The sequence below is a fragment of the Gamsiella multidivaricata genome (assembly GCF_025024155.1).
Source record: "Gamsiella multidivaricata strain RSA 2152 chromosome Unknown BC939scaffold_53, whole genome shotgun sequence".
Lineage (NCBI taxonomy): Eukaryota > Fungi > Mortierellomycota > Mortierellomycetes > Mortierellales > Mortierellaceae > Gamsiella > Gamsiella multidivaricata.
Genome location: NW_026251761.1, coordinates 131 through 14,364, shown reverse-complemented (window position 1 = coordinate 14,364; position 14,234 = coordinate 131). Strand labels below are relative to the sequence as shown.

Sequence of the window (14,234 nt, the reverse complement as noted above, 5' to 3'; positions counted from 1 at the left end):
GGAGAAAAGGCGGGAAAGAGGAATGAGCTGAGCTGATTTTTATGAATGAGGTCTGCTCCGGTAAGCTGGTTGGGAGTCGTGACTTGGACTCCACAAAAGCAACAAAGGACATCGATCAGCCGGTGCACCCATCGCCATTCCAGACGTCTTCCTCTCTTGCCCGGGATTACCTTGGACAGGATCGCTAAATAGGATCATCGCAACTTCATAAGCTCAGACATCAAAGGAGAGGCGTCATGGCAGATCCGACACGGGTATCACAGTACTATCGCAAGAAGCTGGAGCAGCACGAGCTGACGCCAGAGGAGTGGTCGGCTGTCCGCTATGCCGTTATCAAGCACACACTTATCGGTGCGTTCAGTAACCAATAGAGCGCTCTTCTATTACTGAAGACTGCATGGTGTGGCTGCATGTCTTCCGTACACTGTTTAATGCAAGAGTATTACCAAGGCTAACCACTGGGATCGCGTTCTCTCAATGCTTTAGCTGCTGCCACGACGGTCACCCTGGGTACATCCGCCTTCTTATACGGTTAGTAGAGCGTGAATTGGACAGAAGATATGAGGACATCTTCTGTTGCCGATCTTTATCCCCATAGCGCACTAGTAGAGGTTGAATAACCAATGACTCTCTCATATTGCTCATTACGTCCATAAGCACGATCTCGTTCATGGACTCGCCTGCAGTCCCTTTCATTCGCGACAGGTATGAATGCGTTTTTGTGCTATACGAAGCCTTGGCATCGGAGCAGCACTCATTGTTTAATATTTCCTATCTCAATTGTTTCCTCCCCCAGCTGGTAATGTTGTCGGTCTTTCGGTTGGAGGGGCTATTGCGATGGAGTCTGGCATGAAAACCGTCCAGGAGAGATTGCAGGGCTCGGGATCAGAGCTACTCTACCTCATGGACAGATACTCGTAAGCCAAGTGCCTCATTTTCTTTTTATTGAGTGGAAGACAATGATTTATCTCATGCTCACTCTGCTCTTGCCATTGTCCTGCAACAATAACAAAAAACTAGAAAATCGACGATGAAGGAAAGACTGGGCGCACAAGAGGGCGATGATCTGTCCGCATACGATGCCGCGGCTGGCGAGCAGACACTGTCCTCACCACGTATGATCCGTGTACAGGGTTCGGAACAAAAATGAACAATAAACCCTATTATGTCAACACGCTGAGCAATGTGAGCGCAAGCAGACCTGTTACGGAGAATATACATTGTACATGAGCACTGGCCTAGTGTCTGGGTCGATCGTCCAGACCCAAGACGTAGGCAGCTGGAAGCCGCTATTGAAGGGCAGATGCAAGCCGAGCCGGAGCCCCGATGCGGAAAATAGAAAAACAAAAGAGCTTCAGATGAGCAATCTGATGACCTATCCAGGGATAGCTTGTTACAGTCTAAACACTCAGCGCGTTCAACAATGCAAAGCACAATGGCTCACTCGTCGTCGTCGCAGACAACACTAAAGGCAACCTGCATTTAGCGGCCATTAAACATCGGTCCGTGATCTGCTGGTCAAACAAGAGAGCCATGGATACAAACAACAAAAGACTAGCAGTAGTGCGATGTAGAAGGAGAAGGAGAAGGAAGAAGAGGATAGTTCAGGGATGGATAAATGGATAAAACGACAGCTAATCCTGCCCCTACCCCTTTCAGTCGAAAACCCCCCTCGCTTCCTTCTTTCTTTTTCTTTCTCTCCATTTGCTCTCGGAGATTCCTCTTCCCCTCTACAGGCTCATTCCATCCCTCCTTTCAAGTCCTCGCCATGACATTCCATTCCCTTCACTACAACAATGAGGCTGAAATCGATCAGGTAAGACAAGACCCGCATACGAGAGCAAACACGTTTTGGTGCCACAACCCTGGAGATGCACACATTTCATGCATGCAGCCGCACCCAAACTAACCCCATATGCCACCATGTACCACTACGTATCCTTAGGCCGCTTTACTCTGTCAACGTACCTTCAAGAGCGGCCATACCCGCCCTCTCCCATTTCGTCGCCACCAACTTGAGCAGCTCTGGAGGCTGATAGACGAGAACGAAGATCAGCTCTGCAACGCCGTTCACAAGGACTTGCACAAGCATAAGAATGAGGTCGTTCTCGGCGAGCTCTGCATGTCCAAGGAGGAGATCAACACCGCACTAGTCCATCTCGAGGACTGGACTAAGGACGAAAAAACTATACCTGCCCTTGTGAACCGTATAGGGACGACCTGCATTAAGAGAAAGGAGCCCAAAGGTGGGTCTACCGTCGGTTTTGATGTTATTTTTGGGCGAAGTGAGCGCAAACTGATCTATCTGCTCTCAAAAAAAAAAAAATTGCATCTGCTTTTGCTTTTGCATCTAGGCGCAGCGCTAATTATCGCGCCATGGAACTACCCTGTCTACTTGGCCATTGCACCCCTGGCCGGAGCCATTGCCGCAGGATGTACAGCCGTCCTGAAGCCCTCAGAAGTGGCTCCACACACTGCACAGCTACTCTCTGAACTGCTATCACGGTATCTCGACTATTCCGCCTTTATTGTCATCAACGGAGCCGCCCAGGAGACGACACGTTTGCTGAAACACAAGTGGGATCATATCTTTTACACCGGCAACAGTGATGTGGCCAAGATCATCATGAAGGCGGCTTCTAATAACCTCACAAGCCTGACCTTGGAGCTGGGTGGCAAGTCTCCAGCGATTATCGACGAGGACGCTAACTTGGCGCTGGCAGCAAAGCGTATCATGTTTGGAAAGACCTTTAATGCCGGCCAGGTGAGTCCATCACAACCTCAACTTTTTTGCTGCGCTATTATGGATAGCAAATACTAACACTGACTATCTGTCTATGATATTCTCCTTATGCCAGACCTGCGTAGCCCCTGATTATATCCTAGTCACCGAGAAGGCAGAAGCGAAACTTATTGCCGCACTAAAGACCGCCGCTCTGGAACTCTACGGCGACAACCCTCAGAATTCTAGTTCTTATGGCCGAATCGTCAATAACCGACACTTTCACCGCCTTCACAACCTCCTCAAGTTTAACAAGTCGGGCAAGATTGTTTTTGGAGGCCAAGTGGACGAATTGGATCTCTATATCGCGCCGACCGTGATCACAAACGTCGACCGAGACGATAAGTTGATGGAGAACGAGATCTTTGGTCCACTGCTGCCGATAATCCGTGTCGCGGACGTGGATGACGCTATCGAATTCATCAATTCCAAGCACGAACCGCTCGCCCTGTACGTGTTCTCCAACAACAAGAAACTGGTCAAGAAAGTTCTGGACTCAACGCGTTCTGGAGGCGCGCTTGTGAACGACACGCTGATGCATGTATCAGAGTCGTCGCTGCCGTTTGGAGGAATTGGCAATTCAGGCATGGGTTCGTACCATGGCAAGAGTTCGTTCGATGCCTTCACACATGTGCGGTCCGTGATGATTAAGACACTCACTCCAGTATCGGAAATGGTCATGAATATGCGCTATGCGCCCTACACCAGTAGCAAGCTGGCAATAGGCAAACTGGCCATTGAGCACGTGCCGTACTTCAAGAGGGGCTTTCTCTTCAGGAATATGAAGTGGATTGCCTTGATGCTGGTCTTTGGGCTGGGTTATAAGCGCGCGCTGGCATAGTAAACATGTCGCAGACAACTATTTGGTTGATTTCTGGTGGACCCGTAGCTTTTGTATGAATAATGACCCCAATAATGAACAAAGCATTTACCATCCTCCTTGAAGCCACAGACTGATTTGATCACCCAGCGGCGTTGTGTCCGTTTGTTGCGTTGTGTTTTCTTTCTTGCAGCCTTGTCTGCATGCGTTAACCCCTCTCCCCTCTACCTCAAAAGCATCGAAGTGTATTTCCAATGGTCTTTCGAGGTACCCGTGTCGAGGCAGCACTTCATACGTCATTAGACTTCAAAGCATTTCATGCAAGAATAAGAGATCAGATTGTCAGTCTTTACAAGGTTTCGTACGACGACCTCGCTCCAGGGAATCGCGACACTGGCGGTTGGAGCGAAGAAGTGTATTTCCACGGCACTGGCCATTGTAGATGCCTTAACACGCGCAACTTCCAGACGGGTTCGGAGAGTTTTGGGAGCAGAGATTGGTGCGGAGGAGAGGTATGCGCGACGCAGGGCATCCTGAATCATGGGCATCTAAGGACCATAAGCATCAAAGGTCAGATATGACAATGAACAGCGAAATTGCAAAGTGACAACAAGACGTGGGTAAGGATGTACTCTTGCTTACCAGACGCTTTTGTTTCTTGCGCTTTTCAATCTACAGGACATTTCGTTACTCCGTACTTTGATTTGGCCAAAGCATTTGCACGGTTTCGGTCACCAGAGCAGAGGCTACTCTCGGTCTTTCTGTGCAGAGTGCGCAACCAGCGTTATTATGCCTCTCATGTGTATCTCGTTGATAACGACGCGGTAAGGGAATGGTGCTGTCAATGTTGGTCTTACGTACCGTGCACCGTGCACCGTGCTCGTGTGCTCACACTCTTTTTCCTTGGTTTGTTCTTTGGGATAAGACATTCTGCCGTGTTTTCTAGCGACGATCGCGAACGACAAATTTTTTCCTACACCTTAGTTGTCAATTACAAAGGTTCGGTCTTTTACCGCGAAGGTTATCCGAGAACCTACTTTCAACAACAACACTTCATTCCTCTCTTCATCAACATCACAACATAACCAGCATGGGAAAGAAGGATAATATGGAAGGTGGGGGGTCCCTCTTTTCAGCCTATCTGGCGGCTATACCCGAGCCCATCAGCGCTGCAGGAGAAGAAGGTATGGCCACACGTTTAGGTGTTGCTTGGAGATTCTGTGGAGAGATCAACTAATGCCTTTCCACTACTAACACCATTCTACATTATTTTGGGTGCTATTTTTGTTCCGGCTGTCGATAGACAAGTATCTGCCAGATTCGATGGTAATGAGTGTTTTTCAATATCTATGAACAAATAGTCCGGACATCTGCATGGTACATGGAAGTAGAAATACCGAACAGGACATGAAACGTTTACTCATACCCCTCAATGTGTGAACTCCTTGGATTTTAGAAAGCATCAACGCTACTGGAGCAGATTGGAGCAGAGCGTTCTTGGTCATCAAGAGACATTGAGAAGGATGTTGACGTCCTGGAGCGAAACAGACTGTATACAATCAAGGATCTCCGCGTGCTTTCCCTTCAGAGTTGGAAGGTAAACAAGGACTCTGGCAACGTCAAAGAGCAACGGAGACCATCTTTCGCTCTGCATGTATCAGAAATTGCTTGAAGGACACTCCTCTTATATGCGATGCATTTGAACATTGAATGGCTATAGGAGGTCGAGTTGCTTCCGCTAGTCAAGGATTTGTTGCGACAGGCGGTCAATCCGGCTATCGGTAAGAAGAAATCTGGTCGCTACTGACAGCGTTGTCCTTCGAGCATTTCTCTATGCACCCTGGGCTTTACACTTGCAATATTTTCAGGGATCTTGGCTTTACACGGATCGGTAACCGCTTCATTTCCCTAATAAATCCCATGCACCCTTGTTTTCCTTCTCAACTCAGTCGAGTGTCTAATGGCCCGCCAACAACGATTCTTCATTGGATTTCCTACGAACTTAGCTCCGCGCTAATACATTTTGTGGTACTCTCTATTCATTCATAATGTCGCTGCTCTGGCTCGTCAATTTAGATTATGGAAAGCAGAAGCGGGATAAGAAGAAGGCAAAGAATGAAAAGAAGCAGCGCAAGAAGAAGGAAAAGAAACTGAAGAAGGAAAAACTGAGCCTTAAGGGCAAGGAAGGCACCGAAAAGAAGGATGTAGAGAGCAAGGGCGGGGAAGCACCAGCGACCGAGGAGGGTCTCGTCACCATTCACAAATCCTCAAAAGAAAACAAGGAGAAGGGTGAGGGAGACGAGGAGTCCTCATCGTCTTCGTCCTCATCCTCTTCAGACTCGGACTCGGACTCGGACTGGGATTCCGACCCAGAGATGAAGGCCAACACACCCAAAGTGCTATCCAGCCAGCTTTCCTTTGCCAAGCCCTCTAGCAAATCCTCCCTACTTCCTGGCCCTGGACGAATCCAGCCCATGGGGAACCGCATTCGAGTCACAGCAACCAACGGAACCACCTATGAGGTGGATCGGTACTGTCCTCACAAGTACGTCGATCTTGCCACAAAAGGAGTCGTAGTCGGCAACACTTTGTTTTGCAACAAGCACAATTGGGCCTTTGCACTCGACAACAAAGGATACTGTAGCAAGCACGGAATGACAATCAATGCCTGTAAAGTCGAATGGTAGCTCAGATGGTCTTGGCTGCGGATCAGGGGAGTCCCAATAAAACCGTGTACGTGTATATCAGTCATCGGCATTTGAACGCGAAGCTTTTGGCATCTTAGAATTTTTGTCCGCGACCAACACGGTCATTCTATCGTCGTTTAGTGTTGGCATGTATGGTTAACAAATGACAACCAAGGAGAATATGCGTTTAGTGAATAGATAAGAATGATAGGTCTATGAAAACTACATGTACAAGTGATAATTGAGAAATGATCAAAATGGATGGCTTGAAGTCAAAAGGCGTCTTTAAGCCGAAGACGGTGCTGGGTCCGTCTTTGTGCTCGTGGTGGTAGTTCGGATTCCTTTTGTGCCAACTCCCTTGAGGATATCCAGGGTGTTCTGGTACACAGCATGGTCAAAAATCCTTGGGAAATATCCCATCGCCTGAAGCTCTTCGTCCTTGAAGGCCTGCTCCGAGTAGAAGATCTGTACGAGGATCGCTTTCTTCATCGCGTCCTTCGGTTGGAGGCCCTGCACAAACGCCTGCTTCTGAACCATCCTCTCTGTAATACTGATGCCGTTAGCAGCACGTAATAACGCCTCCTCATCGTCCACGCTCAAAAAGTCTTCCAGCTTCTTGAACGGCCTTGCATCTTTATCCAGGGTCACAACCTTGTGGATCCAGTTGTGAAAGTAATCCAAAAGCAACTTGTTACGGAACAATGGAACCGCATCGAAGAGTTTTTGACGTAGGACAGAGTCCTTATCCGTGTCAGCCAAAAGACTCTCAGGTTGGCCCATCAACCTTGACATCCGCTCCAATCGCTGTCGATCATAGAATACAAAGTCGACTGCTCTCGTTGGTACCTGCAACATCTTGAACCGAATCTCGTCAAATGGATTCAAGCTCGTAATCAACCATTCATGCCTCTTCTTGATATGTTTCATCCGTTCGAGCTCCTCCGGCGCCTCTAGCAAGCCAGTGCAAGACTTTTGAATGAGCGCCAGGTCGTCCGCAACCAACTTCACTATTTTGCCATCATATTGTCGGTAGTACATAGCGGGAGTATGCTCGACGGCTCGACCTCCCACTTTCAGCTTGGCAGGAGTTGATGCAGACTCTTTATCGGCCACTGGGGAATCGATGCTGGTGCTAGCTGCACTGGCTGCCTTAGCAACAGACTCTCTCAACCTGCGCACCATTTTGGCGGCTATAGTCTCCGACTCCGCGGCCACTGGTGCAGTAACGCTTGATGCTACCACGCTTGATTCCGGCGCACTCGATTCCATAGCAGGCTTGTCGATGATTTTGGTGTAACCTTTTGGTTCCCACACCAAATATTCCTTGTCCGCCTGCCTCCGTTCTTCGTCTTCCTGCTTGATTCGTCCCTGTTCGCTGATGCGACGCAAGGTATTCCTCATAGCGTCACGTCGAGATTGAGTTCGGGCCCCGCGTTTGCTAAGCGACACCTCTTCCTCCTTGTCCGCCGATGCAGCTGCAGCTGCAGCTGCAATAGCTGCCTCCTTCTCTTCGTCGTCCTTAAGAATCTCGGCCTGGATAGCCATGATACGACGGTACTCGTTCAACATGTGAGGCTTCTGCAGCTCCGCGATCTTATATCGTAATTCCCAGGCGTCGGTTGCCCTTTCATTCAAATCAAATGGACCAACGGTCGGCTCGTCGTTGATGTTCGAGTAGCAAACAATCTGCCAAAGACTCAGCTCAGAACCTGGCTGCATCTCAGGAGCACCATTCCCGTCAAAGACAACCTCGACATCGCGACCCCGCGGCGAGGTAGCAGCTCCCAGGGGCATGGTTTCGACCCAGACATTCATGCTCTGCACCGTCTCGTCCGTATCGACTGTGATTTTGAGATCCTGCTCCGGATACTTGGCCGTGATTTCGTCCAATGTTCTGTTCAAAAGCCGCAGCTGATTCTTGAAGCACTCGTCGCCCATCACACTGCTTCCAAAGAGTCTAGAGTCCATCTCATCTAGTGAAATATACTGGAATCCAAAGATTCTCGCGGTATTGTGGAAGGCGACGAAAATTCCGTCCATCTGTCCGATGCGCACTTGCAGACTGTACTTCAAAAACGCCGAACGCATCATGTCGTAGTATTCGCGCTCAAAGCTCTCGAGATAGCCGTGGGCCTTGCGCAGCTGGTATCCTTGATTGAGCTCATAGTTATGAACATCCAATCGAATGGCTACAGCAGCACGGGTCTTAAGATCGAATGTCTTGCCGGGCAGCCGAGGATCCTCGCAGTCCAGCTGGGAACGAAGCAAAAACTTGTCCACGGCAATGTAGTTGAAAGCCTCTGGCGTTTCTCTCTCTCCCTTTGTAACCTGCCATGAGTTTTCCTTTGTGTACCTGGAGAACTCTTCTGGTGTGCTCGTGAGCATCTTTTCCATGGATTTGCCCTAAATATCCATGCACTGGCTGTGAGTACAAATCTGAAGGGGTTTCAGCACGCACCGTCCAATCTCGAGATAGACACGAACTGCTATTGAGTAACCATGCTACTTACAAGTTGCATCAGAATTGTGGAGGAGTCGAAAGTTTTGTCCGCGTCGACCGCATAGATCCCATTTCCTTTGTAGACCAACTGAATACTTGCGGGCGCTTTGCTCAATCTTGTGAACCCCCTAGGCTAGTGAATGTAGGCATACAAAAGGCAGATGTGCGAGTTAAATAACCCATCCTAGACTATTCAAAAGCTTCATCCACAGCAAGCGAGAAACGGTGAAAACAATCTAACATACCTGCGATGAAAAGGCTTCCGACAGGTGACCTGTTTTGAGTGGTTTCCATCCAGAGATCAGGTAGTAATATTGCGAGAGGATCGTCGTCATGGATGAGGTGGAACCTATGTATTTTCCACGGTTGGCCAGAGCAACATTGAATAGTGCCGGGTCCAAGGATGATGTTCTATAGGCTGGCAAGGCGTCGTAGTCGAAATCGCTGGGCTGGCAAATAGATCGGAGATAGGGATCAAAGTTGAACACTGATGACCGAGGATCTTGTAGCCAATGAACTCCAGGACTGGATTGAAGGATAGTAAAAGTAATTCACATTAGCATATGAAAACCATAGAGGCGGGAAAAGACAGACCATAAGGTGAACTGACACTCACTTGAACAAGACTCGATCCAAACCATGCTCCAACGATGCAATTTTGGGCCTGTCTTTTGGTGTGACATCTACATGAGGCAGGAAAACGCATTCTTAGCAATGATCGTAAAGTCAGAATAATGTTGAACACCGAATAATTTTCAACATCGCTTACTTCTAATATCAATATCCTTAGCTTTGACAGATTCCCATTTTGCCCGCCCAACCAAGTACTGCGCCTGAACATCCGGGAGAACGATCGAGTTACGAGGAGGATTGGTGCTTCTCCGACTGGCCACTATGGCTGCCTCCAGTTGATTGGCGAAAGGATCAGCGGCCTTTCCGAATGGGTCGAGGCCCAGAACTGAGGTGGATGAGGAAAGAGCAGAGGAAGATCCAGACGCCAAGGCTGATTTCTGCTCGCCTCCTTTAAGGCTGGATTCGATCGCCCATACCATCTCCTTTGCTGATACGGAAGGTGCTTTGACATACGCAGGCCGTTCTGCTGATGAGGATCCAGATAGAATTGGTGAGGCGTGATCGTGATCGTGCAAAGATGCCTTAGAACCTTTGGGAAGCCTCTTTCGTCGCTTTTCCTTCTCCGCTGAGACTGGATACCTTTTGAAGGCGACAGTCGAGGTCGAAAGAGTCCGAGAGCTGGTGCGACCGACATTCTTACCAAAGGCCCTGGCGGGGTTGACATGCTGATTAATGCCGACTGACAGCAGGCCACGGTGAGAGGACTGCTGATTGATAGTATTCTTGGCTCCGCTATAGGACAAGGACAAAGGTCGCAGTCCAGCAAGCCGTGAGATACCTATGGCTCCGGACATAGTACTGCCAAAGTACGTTCCAGTTCTTTAATATGCTGCACTGGTATTGCTGCCTTCTGTGCCTTCCCTGTTCCTGTGCTGTTACTGAATTCCGGCCGAGGCTTCCTCGGTTGGGTTGAAATGGGGAAGAAAAGTATAAGGAAGGGCACCCTATGTGCCTGGAAGAGGAAACAAACAAACAAATGTAACAGTGACTGCCACTTATCCACATTTGTTTTGGGAAAGCCACGGGCACAGCCAGAGGATGTAGCGCACAATTTCTGTGCATCCAGGGATCATGGAAATCCACAAGGTGCAGGACCAGTCCTGCGAATAGAGAGCAAATGCTTCTGCAACAGGTCGTTTATTATTTCTACATGTAAGAATTGCTATATCGATGAGGTGCATCAAAGACCTCTTTATGACAAACTATCGCGACCGTCCCTTAGATCTTGATTTCAAAAGAGGTATCGCATCCGCAAGAGTGAGCTGCGTGTGGGTTAGCAAGGACCTTGAACGCCGATCCGATAAGCTCCTCGATAAAGTCGATCCTCGACCCGCTGATCATCGGCAACGTTATCGTGTCGACAATAACACGCCCTCCATCTTTTTCGAAGACACTGAAGACACCAAGAGGAAAAGGCATTGTTAAAAAGTGTCATTTTACAATAATCAGATCAAACTGATGGTCCGGCGTTCATTATTAGACATCACTATAAGGAGAGCTGCGCTCACTTACACATCGTCCTCGTTTACAGTGTCCGTGAGATCCATCAAGTACTGATATCCGTGACATCCGCCTGAGTCGACGGTGATTCTCAAGGCCTGTAAAGGGTTCTGTTCCCTGGCAGCTATATGTTTCAATTGCTATTTTCGATACCATACAATATCAACACGAGTCATTAGCGGCCTGAACACCTTTGTAATTAAAACATTTTATCGATCAATACTAGTTTTTCTCATTTCGTACCTTCACAGCTTTATCCGTAATATCAATAGTGAGTTCCTTTCCAGATTCATCATACTGCATGTTATGGATTTTGAGAGACGAGCCCGAAGACAAGATGTCAGCTGCATCCTGCGCTGTGGCAGCACTGCTGTTCAGGCGAAGCTGCCGTGCGGATCCTGACATTATGGTATGTTGCCTCTTTGAGGACATCGAGTATGCATGGGATTTTATGCTGGTGAAGGAACGAACTCTGGATGATGTCGCCGTGGACATGACCTTCGAGGACGAGGGGGTCGCTGCGCAGGCACGGGTACGTACGGCGGGAGTGACTAGTCTGTGAATGTGAGAATGGATTGCTGTGCGTGGAAACACGGCGATGCATTTGTGAAAAGATGCCATGGTGAGAGTAGGCGGTTGAAGAATGGAGGAAGTAGTAAGTCTCGTCGAAGCGGGAAGGAGAAACGTCTTGTCCACTCCACCTTTCCCGAGCTTAGAAGTTCGGCATTTCGGTCACCTGATGTATTTGACTTCCTGCAAATAAAACCTTACCAAGGCATCAGGCACCAGGCACCAGGCACCTGGACCCAGGGGATACATTTTTGGGCTTGAACTAACGTTTATTTGTCTTACGACTTCCTTTTTATGATGTAAAAGTGCGGCGCCAGCTCTTCCAGCCACTCCGGCTCTATTGCAGTGACCTCCCGCATATACGCCTTGCCCTGGCTGGTCTCCACGACCTCGTGAAAGATGACCCACTTTGGTGCCTGCTTGAACAGAATTGACGTAGGGTGCATCCAGAGCTTTGTCGGCATATACATCCCAGAGGACCCTGCTGCTCTGTCCTCACGCACGCTGATCCAGTGAGTTCCGTCCGGTGCAATCTTAGCTGCCTGGGCAAAATATCCAGACACGAGACACTTGCGGATCATGACCGTCACAGCCTTGAGATCAGGTCTTTCGCCTGCCCGCAATGAAGCGGAGGTGCTCAACTGGTCAGACCCTGACAAGTTCAATACTCGGACGAGATATCGCTCAAGGTGAGAACGAATGGAGAGCGCCCTGGACATTGCCTTGAAGTTGATAAGATGATTCGCGCACCACTTCGCGGACTTCCTCCCGCGACTCACAAAGGCATTGTATACTAGTGGAGCAGGTACAACGTTAGCTGGCTTGAATGCCAAAAAACTTCCATTACAAGGCTACGAGTGGAGATAACATACCATTCAAGAGTGTAACATGATCTCCTTCAAGTGCTCCAAACTTGCGATGTTGCTCTTCTGCTCCGGGGCTTGTTGGGTTCACGAAGACATTCTACGGATATTCACCAATCCAATGCATCAGCATGCAAATCACACACAATTGGATAATGGAAAGAAAAATATGTGAGGTAATCACCTGTACAGACACCATTGCTGCAATGGTAAGTATCTCCTGGCTGCAGTTGAAATTCCCAGAGTCCAGGAGGATTTTCCCTAGTAATGGATCCAGCGGGAACTCTGCCAATCGCATACCCAGAGGAATCGTCAGGCGTCCGTAATCATCCAGCGCTTTCAATGAGTATATCAACTCCAACGCTTTGCTCATCATTTCGGCCGGTGGGCTGGTCATGAAATCAAACCGGAGCACGTTTTCAATCCCAAGCGCCTTGAGCTGCAGGACCATACCGGCCAAATTGGACCGTTGGATCTCAGGGACCGAGGCTGGCGACATATCATTCAAGAAACTGGCTTCTGTGTATAATCGATAGGCCTTGCCGTTTCGGATGCGGCCTGCCCGTCCTGACCGCTGTTCAGCAGATGCCTGAGAGATGGTCGTTGTTGTCAAAGCCTCCATGCCTGTCCTTGGGTTGTATGCGCGGATCTTGACAAATCCCGAGTCGATCACAAAGCCAACGCCCGGAATAGTAATGGATGCCTCCGCAACATTAGTAGCTACAACAACCTTCCTTATGCTCTTCTCCGTTGGCTCAAAAACAAGCATCTGCTCCTCTGCGGACAATCCTGCGTAGATCGGCAAGGCCACGATCTCATTATATTTGTTGGGCGGAAGAGTTGTAGCTCTCTCGCGGATTTCTGATACGACCTGCTCAATTTCCTCTCGACCGGTCATGAAGACGAGGATGTCTCCAGCAGGTTCCTTGGTGTGGATGTCAAACACTGTTTGAATGGCGCCCTCGATATAGTCCGATGTAGGCTCTGCGAGATAATGGATATCTACAGGGTACATTCGTCCTTGGACTGATAGAATCGCAGCGTTTTCCTGTAATCTATCTGACTGGCCACTGTTGCTCGAGGAAAAGAAGGCGGCAAAGGCTTCTGCATCCAATGTTGCGGAGGAAATGATGACCCGAAGTTCAGGCCGCTTCTTCAAGATCCTAGTTCCACGCAGCGATGAGTGACACGGCATGAGTATCTTAAAGACGCTGGTTCCTACCGTACAGCGGATACCCTTTTTCTTGTTAGATCAGATCTTACTTTTTCAACACGCCCATCAAGATATCTGTGTAGAGACTGCGCTCATGTGCTTCATCAAGCATAATGACGCTGTACTTGGAAAGTAGCGGATCCATGAGTGCCTCTCTGAAGAGCATGCCATCGGTCATGTACTTGATCCTAGTTTTGCCACCTGGATCTGTGCAATCCTCGAAACGAATCGTGTAACCGACTTCCATGCCCAGTTTAACGTGCATCTCTTCTGCTACACGCTGAGCAACAGTGGTAGCCGCGACACGCCGGGGCTGCGTGCATGCCACAACCTTTCCTTTCGCGGTCCATCCAGCTTCGTGTAAGTACTGCGGTACCTCTAAGGAGAACACATGCCATGATATCAGTCAATATCGCTAAGCAGAATCGTGCAACACAATCATAGAATGGCATTTGAAGCACCATACGAGTAGTTTTGCCAGACCCTGTCTGCCCCACGAGAATAACCACTTGATGACTCTCTACTAAATACAGAAACTCGGTACCTAGCGTCCACGATACCACAAAACAAAGAGCGGTTAGTTCCAAGCGACTCAGTCGCCTACGTTCCTGAAACTAATGTTCAATTTGCGCTTACGATGACTGTAAACGGGGAGCTGCTTCCTCA

The 14,234-nt window shown here is 48.9% G+C and overlaps 6 protein-coding genes across 6 annotated transcripts; 3 read left to right on the top strand and 3 right to left on the bottom strand.

Annotated features, from left to right (window-relative positions):
• The first annotated feature begins 74 nt into the window (after positions 1 to 74).
• Positions 75 to 1,384, top strand: BC939DRAFT_235571 (uncharacterized protein). Its single transcript, XM_051550904.1, has 5 exons — positions 75 to 351; positions 487 to 531; positions 658 to 705; positions 797 to 917; positions 1,021 to 1,384. The coding sequence occupies exons 1-5, from the start codon at positions 237 to 239 to the stop codon at positions 1,148 to 1,150; spliced, it is 459 nt and encodes a 152-aa protein (XP_051409964.1). The 5' UTR covers positions 75 to 236; the 3' UTR covers positions 1,151 to 1,384.
• Positions 1,385 to 1,768: 384 nt separating this feature from the next.
• Positions 1,769 to 3,623, top strand: BC939DRAFT_505082 (aldehyde dehydrogenase 3 family, member B1; the record flags this gene model as incomplete). Its single annotated transcript, XM_051560611.1, has 4 exons — positions 1,769 to 1,816; positions 1,946 to 2,246; positions 2,355 to 2,764; positions 2,859 to 3,623. 4 exons carry the CDS (start codon positions 1,769 to 1,771, stop codon positions 3,621 to 3,623), a joined length of 1,524 nt encoding a protein of 507 aa, XP_051409963.1.
• Positions 3,624 to 4,692: 1,069 nt separating this feature from the next.
• BC939DRAFT_505081 (uncharacterized protein) lies at positions 4,693 to 6,289 on the top strand (the record flags this gene model as incomplete). The annotated part of the gene is made up of 5 exons (XM_051560610.1): positions 4,693 to 4,786; positions 4,906 to 4,928; positions 5,059 to 5,199; positions 5,323 to 5,383; positions 5,679 to 6,289. The coding sequence occupies 5 exons, from the start codon at positions 4,693 to 4,695 to the stop codon at positions 6,287 to 6,289; spliced, it is 930 nt and encodes a 309-aa protein (XP_051409962.1).
• Positions 6,290 to 6,473: 184 nt separating this feature from the next.
• BC939DRAFT_458065 (mitochondrial protein Pet127-domain-containing protein) lies at positions 6,474 to 10,367 on the bottom strand. Its single transcript, XM_051556558.1, has 5 exons — positions 9,559 to 10,367; positions 9,406 to 9,472; positions 9,035 to 9,314; positions 8,800 to 8,922; positions 6,474 to 8,692 (listed from the first exon to the last, which is right to left on the bottom strand). The coding sequence occupies exons 1-5, from the start codon at positions 10,214 to 10,216 to the stop codon at positions 6,575 to 6,577; spliced, it is 3,246 nt and encodes a 1,081-aa protein (XP_051409961.1). The 5' UTR covers positions 10,217 to 10,367; the 3' UTR covers positions 6,474 to 6,574.
• A 174-nt stretch (positions 10,368 to 10,541) lies between these two features.
• BC939DRAFT_458062 (uncharacterized protein) lies at positions 10,542 to 11,594 on the bottom strand. The gene is made up of 3 exons (XM_051556557.1): positions 11,166 to 11,594; positions 10,935 to 11,062; positions 10,542 to 10,815 (listed from the first exon to the last, which is right to left on the bottom strand). The coding sequence occupies exons 1-3, from the start codon at positions 11,541 to 11,543 to the stop codon at positions 10,641 to 10,643; spliced, it is 681 nt and encodes a 226-aa protein (XP_051409960.1). The 5' UTR covers positions 11,544 to 11,594; the 3' UTR covers positions 10,542 to 10,640.
• Positions 11,595 to 11,745: 151 nt separating this feature from the next.
• On the bottom strand, positions 11,746 to 13,833 carry BC939DRAFT_458058 (putative ATP dependent RNA helicase; the record flags this gene model as incomplete). Its single annotated transcript, XM_051556556.1, has 4 exons — positions 11,746 to 12,285; positions 12,365 to 12,455; positions 12,540 to 13,518; positions 13,619 to 13,833. 4 exons carry the CDS (start codon positions 13,831 to 13,833, stop codon positions 11,771 to 11,773), a joined length of 1,800 nt encoding a protein of 599 aa, XP_051409959.1. The 3' UTR covers positions 11,746 to 11,770.
• Between the last annotated feature and the right edge of the window lie 401 nt (positions 13,834 to 14,234).